The sequence below is a fragment of the Myripristis murdjan genome, chromosome 23, assembly GCF_902150065.1.
Source record: "Myripristis murdjan chromosome 23, fMyrMur1.1, whole genome shotgun sequence".
Classification (NCBI taxonomy): Eukaryota; Metazoa; Chordata; class Actinopteri; order Holocentriformes; family Holocentridae; genus Myripristis; species Myripristis murdjan.
This window is the reverse complement of record NC_044002.1, coordinates 21,143,702-21,163,724: the sequence shown is the minus strand read 5'-3', so window position 1 is coordinate 21,163,724 and position 20,023 is coordinate 21,143,702. Positions and strand designations below refer to the sequence as shown.

The window sequence follows — 20,023 nt, the reverse complement described above, 5'->3', positions numbered from 1 at the left end:
AATTCTCAAGAGAGGAATTAAATTATAAGAAATTGGGGAAGAAATAAAAAAGAAAAAAAAAGAAATAGAAACAGCAAAATTTTTGCCTTAGAAATTTGTATTAAAAAACAGAAATTAATCCTACAAAATCTTATAAAATAAAATAAAAACCTAAAAAATAAAATATATTTTTTGGTTTTATTTCTCTCTTTTCTTTTTTTGTTTGTTTTATTTTCGCTGTATTTCTCTCTCTCGTATTTCTTCACATTTTATTGTCTTAATGCTTCATTTCTCTGTACGCAGTGTTGTTAGTGTCCTTGCTCACGAGTTGAAATAAAGATTTAGAAAACCAAAAGAAAAAATCAGCGTCATGACAGCATCCGCACATGCGCATTGCGACAAGTAAACATCATGGCGGCGTCCTGGCAGCGGCTGTCGTGGGCCGGCAGGTGTGCGCTCAGCCGGCAGGTGTGGAGGACGGACCCCGTCAGGAGGGTAAGAGCTTCGCGGAGGCACGAGATGTTTGTCCCGGGACGATAAAACATTAAAATCCGCTCTTAGCCGGAAACATGGCGGCTGCGTAGCCTGTCCGGCCGCGTGCGCCCAGGTGACTCCCCACGGTAACCTGAGGATAAACAACCTGTTTACTGTTTACTGTTAGTGTTAACAAACAAACATAAACACTGAGAGGAGCATTAAGAGTCTCGGCAGGACTTTGTAATGGCGATACTGTTGTTGTCAGCGGAGCTTTAGTCCATTAAAAACAGCATAAACACCAGTTATTGTTATAAAATGTTATTTAAATATCGTTTTGTCGCAGCACGGCATTGGAATAATTCACTTCTTTGTTTACGATAAAAAAAATTAAAGGAGAATAAAAGCTTAATTGACTCGGTAGCAGCTGATTGTTAGTGTTGACGTCATTGGCCTAATTTTGAAGAGTCATCGTGACTTATCAGAGGATTTTATTGTTTTTCAATTTTTGTTTTGTCTGTCATTCAGTTTATGCATTTTTGCAACAGAACATTTTGTCATAATTTTCTTACAGAACAGTGCTGGAATAATTCAGTTGTTTTGTATTCGGTAAAAACTGTTATTGAAAATACATTGAAATATACAAACATTTCAGACGTGAGCTCAACATAATGTACGAAGAAACGAGTGTGAATTAAAAACAAATATTTCTGTTAAAAAATGTCTTTGGGGAAAAAATAGATTCCATTAATATAAAAACATAAGAGAACAAGAAAACAACACATCAGTTATTCATCTTTAAAAAGTGCAGGTGCAGACTGACTATTTTGTCACTTTTTTTTTTTTTTTTTTTAGTGTTTATAAGGTTGCCAGTCTTTATATATTCTTTAAATTGAAATAAAGAAGCAATGAAATTGGGGGTAGTCTTTGTACTTAAATGATGATCATTAATAGCTGATGATTAGTGGTGACATAACTGGAATCTTGAAGCATCATCGGCAGTGACTTATTTTATTGCAGAATTTTCTTTTATTTCAATTTACTTACTCTTGGTTTTATTACATTGCAGTCAATTTAAGCATTGTTACAAAATAGTATGTTTTCATAATTGTCTTACAGCACAGCATTGGAATAATTCAGTTGTTTGTTTATGATAAAAATGATTTAAAAGAAAAAAAACTATCATTAACAGCTGATGGGTTAGTGGTGACATCACTGGAGTCATCTTAAAGCATCATCAGTTACTTATTTTTTTGCAGAATTTTATTTAATTTCATCAAATTAATTATTGTTTTGTTTATTTTATGGTTTTGTTGTTTTCTTATGGAATATATTAAACACAGGAACACAAAGAGAGGACAGAAGTGTGAATAAAACTGACAGGCTGTTAAACTAACACGTGTCTTGCTCCCTCAGCCCTCAGCTGCTCTGCACCGCCACCTGGCGACTCGAGCCGCCGGCCAGGTGATCCTCAACGTCCCTGAGACCAAAGTGACGGCGCTGGAGAACGGCCTGCGCGTCGCCTCCGAGGACTCCGGCCTCTCCACCTGCACGGTGAGCCTGAGGCCGCGGCCGCACCGACCAGCCAGTGACTCGGTGCCATCCTGAGAAAATCTAACATCTCTTTCTCTGGCCTGCAGGTCGGCCTCTGGATCGACGCTGGCAGCCGCTACGAGAATGAGAGGAACAACGGCACGGCACATTTCCTGGAGCATATGGCGTTTAAGGTGAGACGGTGACAGCTGGGGAGAACTTAATTCACTAAAACATCACCATTATATTTTCTATTTTTCATTATTGTATCGATTTAAAGTAAAGATACTGACAACCACAGGAATCTGTAGGTACCAAGCTTACTCACGTGTTTGTGTGTGTGTATGTGTGTGTGTGTCAAAGGGAACCAGAAAACGCTCCCAGCTGGACCTGGAGCTGGAGATCGAGAACATGGGAGCCCACCTGAACGCGTACACGTCCCGGGAGCAGACGGTGTATTACGCCAAGGCTTTCTCCAAGGACCTTCCACGAGGTATTAAAGTATATATAAAAAAAAAAACTGCCTAGCTTTTTTCTTAGTACTCAGAGACACTTTACAGTAAAACGAGATAAAAATCACAGGAAATAGCAGCACAGTGAGGAAAATAAGGTCCATAATTAAAACAAGTAGAGAATTTACTTTGAACGTCTGTCTGTGGTTTTCTGCGCTGAAGCTGTGGAGATCCTGGCAGACATCATCCAGAACAGCACGCTGGGCGAGGCGGAGATCGAGAGAGAGCGAGGCGTCATCCTGAGGGAGATGCAGGAGGTGGAGACCAACCTGCAGGAGGTGGTGTTCGATTACCTGCACGCCACCGCCTACCAGGCCACGGCGCTGGGCCGCACCATCCTCGGCCCCACCGAGAACATCAAGTACGAACAGCAAGGGGCGCTCTTGTTTGTTTGTTTAGTTGTTTTTTGTTTTGTTTTGATTTCATTGTATTGAAACGTTCCACCTTACTAGTTAGTGTTATATTCACACCATTTGGCCATTTGTCAGTAATTTTACTTTTACTTAAGTCCATTTCTGCTCGAGTTTTGTCCTTCACTACATTTTAAATCAGATCCATCACAGAGAACAGATGATCAGTGACAGACTGTGGAACCTTTCACGATAAAAGCTCGGTCATCAAAGATAAGAAGAGCAACCTGCTTCTACTTTGTTGGTTCTACTTTTTGTCAATTCCAAATTTCACAATAAAAGCTGCACCATGAAAAACTGCAGCAAGGACCATTTAGACTCAACTGGCAAAAAATGTTGGGCGTAATGCCCCTTTAAGAGCATGTAGTTTGCAGCGTGTTCTCTCCTCCTTTTACTTTTACTGCAGTAGATTTTTACTGCACTACTTCTGCTAATACTGCAGTTAAATACTAGCAGAGGAACAGTAACTACCTCGCTCTTCTTCTTCTGTTGATTCCAGCCAAACTGTGATGGTAAAACACGTCACTTCATCATCACAAGTTTCATGAACCGAACATCAGCTGATTTCAGTCTGTTTAATGGAAGAACCTGTGTCGTCCCGCTATAACGGAGCGTTTTCCGACCTCCTCACACTTTTCCCGTGATAAAAGTTGTTGTCTTGTGTGTGTTTTTTGTGATGCAGGACCATCAACAGAGCAGACCTCGTGGAGTACATCACCACGCACTACAAAGGGCCCAGGATAGTTCTTGCTGCTGCTGGAGGTGAGAGCTGTTTGTTTGTTTGCTTGCTTACTTAATAAGTTGCATTTCTTCTTCTAAAAAAAAAAAAAAAAAAAAAAAAAAAAAAAAGACATGAACACATAAAACCGTGAACTTCCACTTTAACCTGAATCCTCTGTGCAGGAATGTGTCTTTACCTCTTACATTAAGACATTTTTTACTGTTTTATTGGAAATTGTAAGAAGACAGGTAATCTTTCAGTCGCCCCTTCTTTTGTCTCAGTGATTAGTGTCATTTTAAAATTATTAAATTCAAATCAATGTCATCATTGAGATTAACTGATGCAGCCACTACTGGTGATTGTCTGTGAAAGTACACCAACTCCAAAACTACAGTTTCATAGCAAAAAGAAACGTCGCAGTCACTTTCAGTCACTTCAAGACATTGTGTGATGTTTTTTTTGGATCAGGCGTTTCACACGATGAGCTCATTGATTTGGCCAAGTATCACTTCGGGAAGCTTCCCACCAGATACAAGGGCGAGGCCCCGGCACTGCCGCTCTGCAGCTTCACAGGAAGTGAGGTAAGGCACTGGCACAAGTACAGAAGCACACAGCATCACAGCTCGCAGTGAATTTTACAGAGAACGTTCAGAAGTAGAAAAATTAATGGGAAAACTGTAAAATTAAACGAATACTCCATCGTTTTAGGCAAAATTCCCTCTTCCTGACTCACCCGGACTGAGACAAACTGCTTGATACCACTGTCACCTCTCTGCATCCAGTGGTTCAATTTCAATTCAATTCAATTTTATTTATTTGTATAGCCCAGAATCACAAATACAAATTTGTCTCAAAGGGCTTTACAGAAAAATACAACATCCTCTGTCCTTAGACCCTCACATCGGATGAGGAACAACTCCCTAAAAAAACCCCTTTAACAGGGAGAAAAATAGGAAGAAACCTCAGGGGAGCAACAGAGGAGGGATCCCTCCCCAGGACGGACAGACGTGCAATAGATGTTGTAAACACAGATAACAAACAATAAAATGTATGGTTCTGTTCCAATGGGTAGCTTTTCTTGTTAGCTTAGCATAAAGACTTGAAGTCTGTAGGAGTCATTAGCCTAGCTCCATCAAAGTGTCAAAATAAACCTTACAGCAACTCCGAAGCTGTCTTATTTACACAGTGGATCATGTGGATTTTGCTCAAAATGTGGGAGTATTCCTTTAAACAGACACGCTGCCTGGTAACAGTGCTGTATTGCTGAATCGCTGTATTGTTGAATCGCTCCATCGTAGATCCGGGTGCGTGACGACAAGATGCCGCTGGCTCACATCGCCATCGCAGTGGAGGCGGTGGGCTGGTCACACCCCGACACCATCCCCCTCATGGTGGCCAACACTCTGATCGGGAACTGGGACCGCTCCTTCGGTGGAGGTGTCGTAAGTGTAAAAACTGAACCACCTGCATTCAGGCTGCAGCAGGGAGACAAAACTGACAGAAACATTTGAACTTCAACACCCAGAGGCTGTAATTATGATATGGAGCCATAAATAAACCTGAACTTAAAACAGTTAGTCAGTAAGCTCATCAACAGAACATGAATCAATTATTATTTCAGTAATCAATAAATCATTTACTGATTGCAGTTTCACTGTGATCACTCAGATGCTAAGATTGTCTTCCTTTTCTGTTTCATATCTTCATAAAATTAATACTTTGAGGTGTTTTTTGGGTCTGAGACTTGGTCATTATTTTTCAGGAGAACTGCAACGATTAGTTTCCAGTTATTAAATTAATGATTAATGGGAACAGTTATAAAGTTAAATGTTTTGAGTCATTTTTAAGAAGAAAAATGACAAATTCTGTGATTGCAGCTTCGCAAATGTGGATATTTTCTGGTTTGTTTGGTCCGCTATGACAGTAAACTAAATATCTCTGGGTTGTGGACTTGATTGGTTGGGACATAACGAGACATTTGAGGATGTCGCCTTAGGCTGTGGAAAACTGTGATCAACATTTTTCATCATTTTCTGAACCAAAGAACTAATCACATAATTGAGAAAATAATTGACATATTAATTGATACTGAAAATAATCATCAGTTGTAGCCCTGAAACATAATCAACTTTACAACTCAAGAGCCTCTCCTCTTTAGTGTATAATTCTTAGCAGATACAGGCAGACGTCTGCAGGCTCTGATGACGTTTCACACACACACACACACACACACACACATACCCACACCCTGGTGACCCTCTGTTTCCTCTCCCCCCAGAATCTGTCCAGTAAGCTGGCTCAGATGGCCTGTCAGGGCAACCTGTGCCACAGCTTCCAGTCGTTCAACACGTGCTACACGGACACGGGCCTGTGGGGGCTCTACATGGTGTGTGAGCCCGGCACCGTCAGAGACATGATGCACTTCACTCAGATGGAGTGGTGAGTTCAGCTGCTGCACACGAGGGGGGACAGGTCAGCCTGCTGTGTGAGTGTGAAGATGCAGTGTGAATATCTCTGCAGAGGTCAGAGTCCCAACTCGACCTCAACGTGATCAAGTGGGTTTTAGAAAAGTGCAATGAAATGAAAAATGACACTTTAATTTCTCATATGCTGTTCAAAATTCAAAATCCCTATATTTTAAATTTGTGGAAAACCTCCTTTTAGTGGCCATTTATCAGCTTATCAGTGGGTGCACGGAATAACTTGGACCAAAAAAAAAATGCCATCAGATTTTTGTGATTTCATTGGGAAATACAGCAAAGTAGATGAGTACACATGCAGTGCAAAGACCTCGAGGGATTGTATTGCTTTGCTGAAACTTTACATTGTGTTCTGCAGAGCCTCCAAAGGGTCAGGGCGAGTTTTTTTTTTTTTTCGTTCTTTCGCAACAAGTTTTGGTTTCCCTCTGAGCCGTATGTCTGTTTCCGCTCGGCTGCTCCCAGCACAAAGGTCTCTTGATCTGAGAAAGCCTTAACTTTCAACTTCCATTAATCACATAACAAGGCCCAATTGAACAGCAGCACAATATCAGCAGAATCAACACCCAGTTCAAAGTAAAATTACTGCAATCTGAGCTGATCCAAACTGGGGCACCGTACCGTTGCGCTGGGAGCAGCTGAGCAGAAATAGACAAACGGCTCAGAAGGAACAGAAGTAGGAAGGTATTGCGGGATGACGCAAAATTTATTATGAAAACCCAAAACATATTGCAAAGGAACGCAAAAAATCCCGCCATGACCCTGGGAGGCCTCCGTAGTGTTCTGATGTTCAAATAAAATATGCTTAAGCGTCAAAAGCCTTCAGTGCTGCGTCACTCGTCCAGTTTGGATGATTTATTTTGGTGCTGATTGGCCCAGTGGGGTGTCTGCATGACGTGTATTTGTTTACTTAAAATATTTAAGGACCCACTGATTGTTTATTCCCATGTTGACTGTTGTCATTTTCCGCAGGATGTCCCTCTGTACGAGTGTGACGGAGAGCGAAGTGGCACGAGCCAAGAACCTGCTGAAGACCAACATGCTGCTGCACCTGGACGGTAAGAAGGTGGCAGAGGCGGTGGTGACACCTGAGGCTGAAAGGATGAGCAGAATAACGTGACGTCATGTTGTTCCTGGTGTCAATTCTTCTGTGTTTCATCAGGATCCACGCCCATCTGCGAGGACATCGGCCGACAGATGCTGTGCTACAGCCGCAGGATCCCTCTGCACGAGCTGGAGGCCAGGATCGACGTGAGTCACTGGAGTTTACGCTTTTTTTTTCTTTTTCAAAACTCGTATTTTGCACTTCAGGAACAACATCAGGTCACACACATACCAGCTGGGACATAAAATCCAAGGGCTTTTTTAAAGGTGAAAATCAAGGGCTGAAAATTGGTTTGTTTTGTTGTAAGACATGAAAAATGTCAGCTTTAAATTTAAGGCAACAAGTGTTGATCCTAAGATGGAGAAGTCAGGACATCTGGTGCTATATTATAGTTTTTAAAAATAGAAAATTCAAACTTTTACTTTTCTATAATCCACAAACCTTCATAGCCCCTGGGAACCTTGAAAATAAACATAAATAGATGCAGAGTCTGGGCAAATTGTGGTGTAAAATAAGTGTCTTAAAACAAAAAAAAAAAAAATCCAAATGTTCTCTTTTGCTCGCTCCACAGGCCATCGATGCCACGACCATCAAGGACGTGTGCACCAAATATATTTACGACAAAGCTCCTGCCATCGCAGCTGTTGGTATGTCTGCACCTGCTTGCTTTGTCGTTTCCATGAACATTTAGGGCAGGATTTCTGTTTAATAGACAAATGAGCCTACAGTAAATATCCTGCTCTGTGAGTGTGGGACTGTACTGCCTCGTACCCATGAGCACCTGCAGTCCTCAGTTATTTATGATTATTTATGAACATGTACACATGGTAGCAGTCTCATTATTTAAGAGTGTACACACACACACTAGCAGAGAAAAGTTCAGTGCATTGACTTTGTGTTGTGTGAAGGTTCCTCCTTGGATTCAGATGATCGTCACATCCAAAATAACCGTCAGATTCAGAAGGAGATGCTGAGCGTTCTAGTGATGGGGGGAAAAAAAAGATACAGCACAGTAACGCAATATTTTATCAATGCAATGTTTATGACAGTGGTTAGTCTGCCCCATTTTGCTGTAATAAAAATGACTGAAGTGAGATGAGCAGAATGAAAACTATGTTAGATGAGAGCAATGTTGACAAAGTTTTCCCTCCCAGACATAATTTGTTTGAAAAAAGGTAATAAATCGCAAAACATGTCATACTCAGCATATTGCAAAGTGTTTAAAATTGCAGTGCTATTATATCGTTGGGCCTCTGGTGATTCCCACTCCTGACGTGTGCAGGCGTGAACAGCAAAAAACAAGATTATATGTATTTTTAAAGTAAAATTGTGTCCCAATGATTGTGTATTGCTCCATGAGTGCAATGTACAATCATTTCGCCATCCACTCCTGCAGTTTCAATCAAACACACACACACACACACACTGAATCCAGAGACGTTCACACAAAACAAAGTCAAGGGAGAGGAACAAATCTGTTTTCAGAGCATTATATGTTGCGCTCTGTCTCAATTGCACTAATTTAAAAGTAAGTGCTCACTGGTTGATCTGAAAGCAGCACATCATCAAGCCATCAGTGTTAAATGCCGTTTGCTTTCCCCCTCGCCTCAGGGCCGATTGAGCAGCTGCCAGACTACAACCGGATCCGCAGTGGGATGTTCTGGATGAGAACCTGATCCTCAACGCTCCCGGGATAAACTAGCTAACCGGCTGCTGCAGCCAACTGTACAGTATATAAAAACAGAGTATTAGTCTGTCTGTGGTGTGTTTTTTTTCCTCCTTTAATTTTTATTATAAAATAAAGACCAACACAATAATGTTAAAATAACACAGAGACTATCTTTTTTTGTGGCTCTTGTCATTTTTTACTCTTCGCTGCCACTTGCTCCTGGGCAGCTTTCTTGGCTTTGACCATCTCCACCAGTTCCTGTTAAAAGAGGCAAGAAAAAAACAGTTACAACGGTGGAAATAACTTGTTTCCTTAATTATGTTTGACTTTACATTCATATCTGAATTTAAAATGCAGTAAAAAAAAAAAAAAAAGCCTTCCATTTCAATATTTTTATACACACTGATTTAAAGTCCCCATTAAAATAACTTAAATGGTGCAGCTAAAACAGAACCGGCTAAACTTAAACTGTGACCCAGTAAGTCTGGGACAGAAACAAGGTTTTATTTTGAAGGGATAAAGTGGATCAGGGAGGATGATTAAAGATTTGTCAAGATTTTATTGGCTGAAATTTTAATTTCCTCCCACTAGTGCAGGATGATGTCACTCTTCAAGTTGCTCTGTTTTACAGGAACTATCAGTCATGTGAGGTCATTTCATGCTGCACTAATGGATGTAAATAAATTTCAGTCGATAAAGCCTTCAGATCTTTTCGAAGTCCTACCCCCCTCACACACACACACAACTATCCAAGAGCTGTTTCATCCTGTCATGCTACATCCTTTTTATTTTTTTAACGTCATGGCTTGGAAACGGGTGAATAGATAATTTCAAATTTTCCACTTGCAATTCCAACTTCAAGGGGGCGTTCACATGCTGCCAGCTTGTAAATATGCAACAATAGTTCCTTTCTTAGTCCCTTAAAGGTGCTATTTGTCACGCCCACACATCCAGTTACAACAAGAAACACACAAAACTCAAGTAAGATGCCATTTCATGGGGTCTTTAATTCCCTTTCACTGGAAATAAACAAATCTTAAAAGCCGCAGACACGCTCGGCACGCCAGCTTACCTTGTACCTCTTCATACAATCTTTCTTGCTTCGGCCGGGGACGGCAGCGGCGATCTTCTCCCACCGCTCAGGCGTGCTGACGGGATACGTCTTCAGCGCTTGTTCCAGAAGTTTCTGTTCCTCCGTGGTCCAGGGAGCCGCGGAGGAATCAGCGGAGCCTGGCGGAGGAGACAGAGTGGTTCATGGTGACGTCATTACACATCTTTGTTGATTCTGATTGGCTCATAGATCTGATGTTGGCTAATGAACAAAGCGTGTCGGTGCTGCGCCTCAGTATCACAGCAGGGAGAAAAAACACAATTTAATCTGTCAAATGATAAAATTATATTAGATTGTGGAACTGCAAAAAAATAGCTTCTTGACAATGAACAGAGATCACACCTGTTTGTTCCCCCATGATAATTTACTTGCACTATTTTCTTATTCCTTTCTAGCGGCAAAACCATAACAAAAATCATAAAAAAGATAGGAAGGATATTCCACGAAGCACGATTAGCAAGTTGGCCAGATAACTGTAAAAAGTATAACTTAAGATCTTTGGAAATTTTATCTGTTCTAAGCAGCCATCATGATGGATGACTAGATCATAAATCTTAAATCTAACATCCAACCTTTGTTTTACAGATTCAAAGTTATTCACAGTTAACCGGCTAACTTTGTAAACCTGGTCTGTGAAATATCCTCAGGGTTCCCAACTCTGTCAAATGTGGAATTACCCCGCTATTCCAGGACTAAAATGTGCAATTTCCACCACCAAAGTTTTAAGCACACTTCACATTCAGGAGTTTATTATTCTGCAGGGAAGTGAACATAACAGATTTTTTTTTTCAAATTCAGGTAACACAATTCCATGATATTCCATGTGTAGTGGGAACCGTGAGAGAGAACAGCTTTAGACACAAAACCTTTAACACAGACTTCTCTTGGCTTAGACTTGATTTATCAGTGTGTCTTTGTTTTATTCTTATTTATTTATCCAGGGAAGGTGCGCTGATCATGCATGTGCCTTTTCAACAATGTCCTAATTCACTTTCTTACAGTCTCACACACACACACACACACACACACACACACACACAGTATCACACTCACTGTCGAATCTCTCTGACGGCACTGCGTTGTCGACGGTGGGCGGCACGGCCGAGTGTTCCCTCTTGAACTTCTCAAAGGCTTTTCTGTTGATCTCGTCTTTCTGTAGAGGATCTGAGGAGACACACAGCTGCTTTTCAACATGACAGACAGATGTGCATGGTGACCAGTCAACACATTTTGTGTTGTGAAACATGTTTAGTAGGGCTGGGACAATATGCTTACATTGCGATTCCATACTTCAATATTATGATTTATTTTTTTAATTCCTCTACTTTGTGGTTCTTAAGTTTCATGAAGCTGTGATTATCCTAGAGGTCACTATAGGTCATTTTATACAGTGACGTCCAGTTTGAAAAAATGCTGACTCCAGTGAAATGTCTGCTATGGGGGCGAACATCATCACACATGAATCAAATGCGGCTCATTGAATCCACGGCTGCAAGAGGTAAACTGTTTTTGATTGTTGTTTGAAGAAGCGCGTGCAGTCAATCAATGAAAAAACAGCATCGACATGATTAACTGCATTACCGCTTTGACTGTTAATCTTGTTTTTCTCGTGTTTGTTCTCACCCAGCCGCTGCAGGTTCTTGGCTTTGTTGATGACGTCTTTAGCTGTCCGCTTGATGCCGCTGGTGGAGTGCAAGTTCATGTAGTTGGCAATAACTTCCCATCTGGAAAAAAAGGAAACAGCTATTTAAAAACCACCCGTTTAAAAAAAGTTTCAGTTTTGATAACACATTTACATGCAGGTATTAAACACATCAGTGGAATATATTTTAGTTTGTTGTGCAACAGGTAGTTTCTGATTCTTCTCATTAATCCCACACTCATCAACTGTAATAATAAATCTGACGAGTGGTCCCTCTTTCTTTTCTTCCTATCTCTGAACCTGGAAACTTTTCAGACGTAATATCTCATTTTGTTCAAACTGAACAGATTGCACACACGAGCATCTCTTTTTAAAACCGCTAATAAAGCCTGTTAGTGATGGCCCTTTTTCCATCTCTGTTAGAACAACAGCGCCATCTTCAGGTCTAAAGCTGTAAAGCAATCCAGTAATTTCCCCCCCAAAAAACTTTTCTGGCATACAATAAAACACAGTAGAGGAATATCTAATCCTAACAAGTCTGTCCATGTATATTACAATAAATCACACAAGCAAAGTAATTTATCAGTACTGTGCAGCCCTACCACATTGGGTTACAGCTGAGGATCGACCGGTATTGATTTTTCAGGGTTTTTACAGATTATTTGTAATCCAGGATCCCAATAACCAATATTCAGGGCTGATATTCAATTGGAGTAAATTTGAAAACTGCAGTGTCTAAATTTACAGTATTAGAGACACCAACACAAACCTGGCTTTGAATTTTAAAAAATGCTATTACAAAAAATAATTTGTTGTTTTTGTTTAATTGTATTAATTGATTTAAAAAATAAAAATGTGCATAAAAATAACCAGATTTTTTTTTTATTTAAAAAAAAAAAAAGGCCAGAAATATATATTTATAATTCTTAAAATTATATATTTAAAATCCAGTGCAATACCTCAATCAATCACAGGAGCTGCAAATTTTTGATAAAGGTAAAATGTGTGACAAAACATTGTTATCAATTTAATAATGTATTATGGTTCTACAGAGACACCAAGGCCTATAAAATGTGTGAGAGAGAAAGTGTGTTTGGTACAAATTCCAGAAAAAACAAAACAAAACATCATTTTAATACCTTTTCAGGGAATTATAATGCAAAAATCATCATTCCTACTAATATGAATCCATATCACAACAACGGTAAAAGTAACTGCAGTATGTTTTTTTTGTTTGTTTGTTTTGTTTTGTTTTTTAAATCACATCGTTCAGCCCTTGCAGTGTCCCTGCTGTGAAGTGCATCTTCACCCCGGACGCCCCCAGACGCGGCGCTACCTGGCGTTGGTTCCCGCAGGAAACAGGTTGACCGCTTTGATCAGCAGCTGGAGGTCGTCTTCGTTCCAGCCCTTCCCTCCGCCTCCTCCTCCTCCCCCGCTGGCCTGCTCGGCGCTGCGGGCCGCCTGCCGGGCCTGCACCTCCGCCTCGCGCTCCCTCTGCAGCTGGGCGTTCACCTCCTGCACCTGAGCAACACAACACACACACACACACACACGCTTGTACACATCACATGGACCTACACTCACTCCTGTAAACGTGCTGTGCGCGGTAATTTTAAATATCACTGTCACATTAATTATGACAGCTCGGTATGATTACTGTAAAAATGACAAACATTAACAGTACAAGCATTAACACAACCTTTCCTCCTTCCTGTTGTGAGGAACATGTCACTCACTTTTATGAAGAGGGAAAGGAACCACAGTGATTTTGACTGTTTTGACCCATTTACTGCATTTTTCCCACATTTTACAAATCATGCAGCGGTACCAAAAATTTCACAACATATAATCAACATACCACGATTTTCAAATTTGAATTTTGTGGATGAAACAGCCACCATATAATGTTCTGCTTCTGCGGCGAACAAAGTCGTCACCTTTCATAAAACACAGAACTGAAACAGAAACGTTTCCCTGGGGACTATTTTCCCTGGCGGAGGGAGCGTGAGGAAAAATGATATGGCAGCTTGCTTTGGTAAAAGATTTGGAAGAAACGTCAAGTTCATACATTTTGTAGATATGACACTACACATGCAGAATCACTGATGTCTCATTATTAATGTGTTAATTATGTATTCATGTTAAAATACTCCACATGGTGCAATGACACAGACACACACACGAGCTGAAACCAAGTCGTCAAGATGTTTTTTCACAACACCCAGTGACAATCAGTGGCCGCTACTTACCTGTTTCTCCACGGCTGCCTTGCTCTCCTCCTTGTGACCCGCGGCCAGCACTTCATTCAGTGACTGCAGGCTGGAGAGAGACATGGGCAATTAATACCACCAGTATCTGTGATCCACAGGAAATGTGTCAAAACACATCTGTGAGCATTAAAGTTCATTTTTAAAACCAAGTGATAATCTTCCACTAATCTGTACCTCACAAGCTCCAGCCGATCACAGAGCTTCTCCACCTCCTCCATCATTTTTATGCTGTCGGCCTCATTGTCGGCAAAGTAATTCCAGTTCTGTCGAGTGGAGAAAGAAAAAAACTTGTATTACAACAGTCTTAACAGTCTCCACGGCTCTTTCCTCCCTTCATCAGCGATTTAGGGCGGAAAATGAAAATTGATTAGCCTAACAAAGGATGCGCGAGTGGAAATACACCTTGCAGGTAGTCCTGAGTTTCTGCCTCTCCTTCTTGATGGCCTTCTTCTGGATCTCCTTCTCCTTCTTGGCCTGCTGTGCCGCCTGCTTGGCCTCCTCTTCCTCCTTCTCCTTCGCCAACCGAGCCGCCTCCAGCTCCGCCTGCCGGGCCTGTGAAACAAACAAAAACAACAACAAAAAGAAAACACCCAACATCAGCATTTAGTGAAGTCAAATTGAGCCTAGAAACTAAAAATGACGTGCATTGCAGATCCACATGATGCACTGTGTCAATAAGACAGCATTGGAGTTGCTATTAGGTTTATTTTTTCTTTTGGACAGAGCTGGCTAATGACATCTCAAACTAATTCCTGAACAATGTCAAAGACAAATCCTTAAAAAATTTAGTTCACCCGCTAAGGGCTGATGAATAAAAATAATTAATCTTCAAAGAATCATTTTTACAGGGTCCCCACTCCTTGTAATATATAAAATTCCATCTTACCCATGACTTTCCATGACTAAAATGTCAAAATTTTCATTTTTTCAAATTTTTTCCACCTTGACCAACATTTTTAAAAACACTTCACAGTCTGAGATCTCATTAAAGTTTATTGTTCTGTTTTATTCTGCCAGAGAATTTAATGGAAAATAAATATTAGGTTTGGGAGAATAACTGGTTACTAATGTTTTTTAATCTGAGACTGACACAATTCCCTGATATCCCATTACTTGCCCAAAGAATTTAGTTAAATTCTTGGGCCCTCCCTGTCAGGAAGGACCTTTTCAACATTACATGACTTTCCAGAAAATTCATGACCTGTGGGAACCATGAAATGTCACATTAGCCACGTTCATGCAGAGAATGAGGTGATTTTAACTTCTTCACTCGCACTGTGATTCATAATGAAGTGCGAGAGAATTTAACTTACACTCGTTTGAGAATCTGTGCTGTTTTTGAGAACAGACACGGGCCAAAGACTGTGTGCAGACTGTGGGCAGGTGACGTCTGCTGATCTATCCACCAAGAACAAACTTAAAATCACACCTGGCCCTTGTTGGCTGTTAACTTCAGACCCCTACGTGAGTGTGAGAGACACTTACACGCTCCTTCTCCTCCTGCTCTCTCTTCTTGGCATCGGCTTTGGCTTTCTTCTCGGACTCCTTCCTGGCCTTCTCCTCCTCTTTGAATTTCTTTATTCTAGGGTCACAGCTGTAGGCAGTGTCTGCACAGAGGCAAAACAACCGATCAATCGAGGGGGAAATGCAATTTCTCAGAGGGTCAGGGTTCACTACAAAGCAGCCGGCACAGAGTCAGTATTTTGCTCAAGAACACTGAGACGTTTCAGATCTTCAAACAATCTTGTCTTCTGGGATTATTTTCTGGTCCGCACGTACAGGAACGGTGCACAAATCAGGAAACTGAACTTCTTACTCAGCCAAATTAACTATCAATGTTTTTTTTTTTAAAGCAAAAAGCAAACAAATCCACATCATCATTTTCATCCAGTTCATTTCATGGAGACTTTAAACTAGATTACCATGCAATAATAAAGGAACCGGACAAAAATAAACCTTTAGGATTAAGTTTAACAAATCTTATAGCGTCAGTTCTGGCGGGACGTACCAACTAGTGTTCGTATTCTGTTCATCTCCTCCTTCTTCCTCTGAGCTCTGGAAGCACGATTCTGCTTTTCAATCCACCTCCTCTCATCCCGACTGCACACAGGACATTAAACACATCGGTCAGACGCGACAGATACGACACAGGAGCTGCAAACTGCATGTCAGTGCTCTGAGCGGGTGACGTGTTGCTCACCATTCAGCCTTTTCCTTCTCCTCTTCGTCCAAGTATGAGAATTCCCTCCATGAATCAAAGTTGTACCTTCAATCACAACAGTTGAAAATACCTAGTTAGTGATAAGTGTGATTTATTCTCCTCTGACACAGCTAACTTCTGCTTTTCTATCCGCAACAAAAACAAGAAGACACCTTTCCCTGTCGGCGTCCATCACACCGGGAGCCGCCACTCACCAAAAAGAGTAAAAATTATCCACTTCTTCAAAAGACGATTCCAGCGTTCCTATTTTGGGCACGTGCTTTTTGGAAGACCATCTGGCGTTCCGCTCGAAAACGGGACTGAACACCTCGAAAAAGTTCTCCTTGGCCTCGCTCTTTGAAGGCACGGCGTTGTCGAAGGTGGGGTCTACGCTGTCGAAGGCTCTTCTCTTCACGGGGTCCGACAGGATTTCTATAGCTGAGGACAGGCAGAGGAACCAGGTTTACTCTGAAATCTGCAGGTTGTTTAATCGTCCTTCTGTTCAAAAAATGATTTATTTTTAAGATTCCAGGTCAAAGATAGAAATACAGTTTTTTAGAGAGTGAAATGTAGAAATAAGGAGTTTGTGAAGACCCAAAAACTGTATCTTGCATTTAAAATTGCTTTTAAAAATGCAGTCTTATCCACAGAGTTGTTCTTAATACATATATTTTTTGTTTGCCTTTAATTTGATCGATCTGATTTTATGCTAATATTTGATAGAAATACCAAATTTTTATTTTACTTACATTTTTGTTATTTATTTTATTGGTTTTATTCATTTTCTAACAATACTTCATTTTTATTGTCTGTCATGTTTTTGAAAAGCTTTACACCAGTAGTTTGACATTATACAGGTAATTAGAATAACAAAATAAGATGATTATTATTGCATACCTTTAGTTATACAGGTGAAGTAGTCATTGTCTCCCTCTACAATCTGCTCTCCTGCAGCTTTCCTTTTGTCAGGGTGGTGCTTCAACACTATCGATTTGTCTGTTCAGAGACAACAGAGAGCGTCGTCAAAACAGAGTTCAACACCAAAAGACGAGAAACCCAACAACCAGCAGGAGAAAGCAGCCAGACGGACAAGGAAACATACTCACGGGCGGCTTTGATTTGTTTCTGTGTGGACTTGTACCTCAGGTGGGCAAGCCCGAGCACAGCGTAGTGATCTTGATTCTGACAAAAAGATACGACACAACAAGATTAAAGCAGCTACACTGAACTTTTGTTTAGAGTACAATTAGGAATATATATTTAAAAAAAAACAACAACATCCAGACGGAGGTATTTCTTCCCTTTCTGTGCGTGTTAGGTAGTGTTTGATGGGGTTAAAGGTGTGAGGAGCAGCTCACACCTTTACCAGTGATGAAGATGAGTAAATCTCTCTCTCCCCATGTTTCTCAGCTGAGATTCAGTCTCATTACCTTCCAGTCTTTGGGGTCGAGGGTTCGGAGCATCGGATACTCCTCCAGCTGAAACTCTTCATCCTCCGATTCCTCTGACAGCTCCTCCTCTTCCTCCAGCTCCTGGAAGGAGGTCGACACGTTCCTGTTCCTCCTCTTCAAAAAGGCCTCGAACCACCGACCGACGGGCTCCACCTGCACCTGCACCGACGCTGAGGGACAAACAGGCGAGGAAACCCGCCGCAGGTCAAACACTCGAGCACAACACCGAAATATTTGTAATTAAAGGAGGAAATGCAGCTCTGATGATGGTGATGTCAGATCTGACTACAGCACAATGCAACAGATGCTCAGAAATCCACAAGTAAAATGTGCTGGTATTCATTACGTTTGCACATTTATTACTATTATACACACACACACATTTCATTTTTGTAAATAAGAACTTGTTCTTAATGATTTGCCTGGTTAAATAAAGGTTAAATAAAAAAATAAAATACAAGAAAATTACCATAAAATTAGCCAAAAAATTGAGGAAAAAAGTAAATAACTAAATAAAAATACTACAAAATTATTAATTTGAGAAAAAGAAAGACAAAAAGGAAGTGATTAAAAATGACAAAAAAAATTGTAAAAAAAAAAAAAAAAATCACAATGACCAGAAAATGTTCCTTTAAAAAAACATAATCCCCTTATCGTGATATTAGTAAAGAATTAGTAAGACATAATCACAATATCACTAAAAAAGTGACCAGAATATAAAAAATTAATTTAAAAAAATTAATTAAAAAAATCACTAGAAAACTGTACTGCTCTCAATGTTTGCATATTTATAAATATCATATATATAAATTTAATTACAATTTATAACAAGAAAATTACCACAAAAATGCCAAAAAAAAATTGAAAAAAAAAATTACAAAATTATCAATTTGAGAAAAAGAAGGAAGAAAGAAAAGAAACTAAGAATTTTGTTCAGAATGTAAAAAAAATAATAAATAACCCTTTCAGAATAAAAGCCTGGGGGCTGTCAAAGGCTGTCAAATTAATGTAAGACTTTAAAGGAGGACACTGTGGAAACTGTGTCAGTGACATGACGCTGACATGAAGGTGTGTGTGTGTGTGTCGGTGTGATATCAGCTTGGTGAAGGCTGAGTCACATCGCTGTGTGTGTGTGTGTGTGTGTGTGTGTGTGTGTGTGTGTGTGTGTGTGTGTGTGTGTGTGTGTGTGTGTGTGTGTGTGTGTGGTGCCGGCAGCTGGACGCAATCACAGCAGCAGCCGGTGCGCTCGTGCAGCGGGGGGCAGCTACACAACATTGTACAACAAAACATTAACAAAGACGGACAGCTGGACTAAAACACATAAAATCACACAATATGAACAGCCAGGTGTGAAGTCAGTCAGCAAACAGTCAGTAAAGTTAGCGACAGCACCTGGAGCCTTGTTGCTTTCAGTTTAGCCGCATGCTAACGAGCCAACACTAACGTATAACGCTGCTTAGCCTAGCCTAGCCTAGCTTAGCTTAGCAGACTTTAGCCGCTTCGACTGCTTACCGGCGACGGTTTTATAGACGACCGTCACGTCCTCTTCTAGCGCCTCCAGCAGCATCTTGGAAACCGAAGTTACACAAACATTCAGGTGCGACAGGTGTTGGGTTAAAGCTCCGTGACGTGCCGGTGTGTGGCCCGCTCGGTGACACTCCACATGGGCCGCTCGTCACCACCAGAGCCGAGCTGAGAGGCGGCTGCTGTGTCACGCCGGAATCGCTCCGTGTCCTCGTTTTTTTTTGGTTCCGCTGTATTTCAGTTCCTAATCATAACCCTATCCAATCCAATTGTTGGGCCTTAAAGTTTCCTTTCCTGTTGCCTATAATGCTCAGGTTTTCTTGTTGTCACAGTAATAGAGGTGTTCATTCACTTTTCTCTTTGGCATTGAGCTCATAGTTAGTGCTGCTGTTGGACTGGACTGCATTTTATTGAGAGCTGTTTCTACTATTCTGTCCCCCCTCATTGTTTACAGAAGGGGAGGACAAAAATTAGAAACACCTCGCAATCTAATGTAGTCCAGTACAAGACCTCTGCAAACTACAACCTCAATAATAAACACAGAATTAAATTTACATTTTCCACAATGTCAACACAAACTGATCATTATAAACTTAAAAGGTAAATCTTATGGAAGAACAGTTGTATTGAATTGTATTAGATTGTGCAGGTGGGCCTGATAAAGTGGCCATTGAGTGTATGTGTGATCTGTATATAATTTACATGTATATTACTCATGCTCAACAATCCAAATTTTTACATTTTCTCAAGATCAGTCTTATCTAATTAATTTGATTGTACCACTATGGGGAAAAAAATGTAAAACTCAGAAATCACAACTGGGCAAAAACTATGAAATTACGTAAACATTTTAAAATACTCCAAATAGTCAGCAGGCCGTGGAGGGTTTTTTCCCTACATTTTATTATTTGTTGTGCCTTATGATTTATTTTTTTTATAGACAAG

The 20,023-nt window shown here is 40.6% G+C and overlaps 2 protein-coding genes across 2 annotated transcripts; one reads left to right on the top strand and one right to left on the bottom strand.

The window, feature by feature from the left end:
- Positions 1-341: 341 nt before the first annotated feature.
- pmpcb (peptidase, mitochondrial processing subunit beta) lies at positions 342-9,039 on the top strand. The gene is made up of 13 exons (XM_030046011.1): positions 342-474; positions 1,870-2,007; positions 2,094-2,180; positions 2,350-2,479; positions 2,661-2,859; positions 3,591-3,670; positions 4,098-4,210; positions 4,928-5,071; positions 5,908-6,068; positions 7,079-7,164; positions 7,269-7,357; positions 7,783-7,858; positions 8,823-9,039. Exons 1-13 carry the CDS (start codon positions 391-393, stop codon positions 8,885-8,887), a joined length of 1,452 nt encoding a protein of 483 aa, XP_029901871.1. The 5' UTR covers positions 342-390; the 3' UTR covers positions 8,888-9,039.
- dnajc2 (DnaJ (Hsp40) homolog, subfamily C, member 2) lies at positions 8,970-19,281 on the bottom strand. The gene is made up of 16 exons (XM_030046010.1): positions 19,067-19,281; positions 17,534-17,724; positions 17,210-17,285; positions 17,001-17,099; positions 16,319-16,541; positions 16,104-16,169; positions 15,912-16,003; positions 15,389-15,510; positions 14,306-14,455; positions 14,078-14,166; positions 13,883-13,952; positions 12,970-13,154; positions 11,615-11,715; positions 11,045-11,155; positions 9,953-10,110; positions 8,970-9,138 (listed from the first exon to the last, which is right to left on the bottom strand). Exons 1-16 carry the CDS (start codon positions 19,119-19,121, stop codon positions 9,070-9,072), a joined length of 1,857 nt encoding a protein of 618 aa, XP_029901870.1. The 5' UTR covers positions 19,122-19,281; the 3' UTR covers positions 8,970-9,069.
- Between the last annotated feature and the right edge of the window lie 742 nt (positions 19,282-20,023).

Bases quoted from the DNA above. Each gene is read 5' to 3' on its own strand.
- dnajc2 (XM_030046010.1), bottom strand. From the start codon at position 19,121: ATGCTGCTGGAGGCGCTAGAAGAGGACGTGACGGTCGTCTATAAAACC. The intron at 16,170-16,318 runs GTGAGTGGCGGC...TTGTGATTGAAG, and splicing joins GATAATTTTTACTCTTTTTG to GTACAACTTTGATTCATGGA. The intron at 15,511-15,911 runs GTACGTCCCGCC...GCCTCTGTGCAG, and splicing joins CAGAATACGAACACTAGTTG to ACACTGCCTACAGCTGTGAC.
- pmpcb (XM_030046011.1), top strand. From the start codon at position 391: ATGGCGGCGTCCTGGCAGCGGCTGTCGTGGGCCGGCAGGTGTGCGCTC. The intron at 2,008-2,093 runs GTGAGCCTGAGG...TCTGGCCTGCAG, and splicing joins CCGGCCTCTCCACCTGCACG to GTCGGCCTCTGGATCGACGC. The intron at 7,859-8,822 runs GTATGTCTGCAC...CCCTCGCCTCAG, and splicing joins TCCTGCCATCGCAGCTGTTG to GGCCGATTGAGCAGCTGCCA.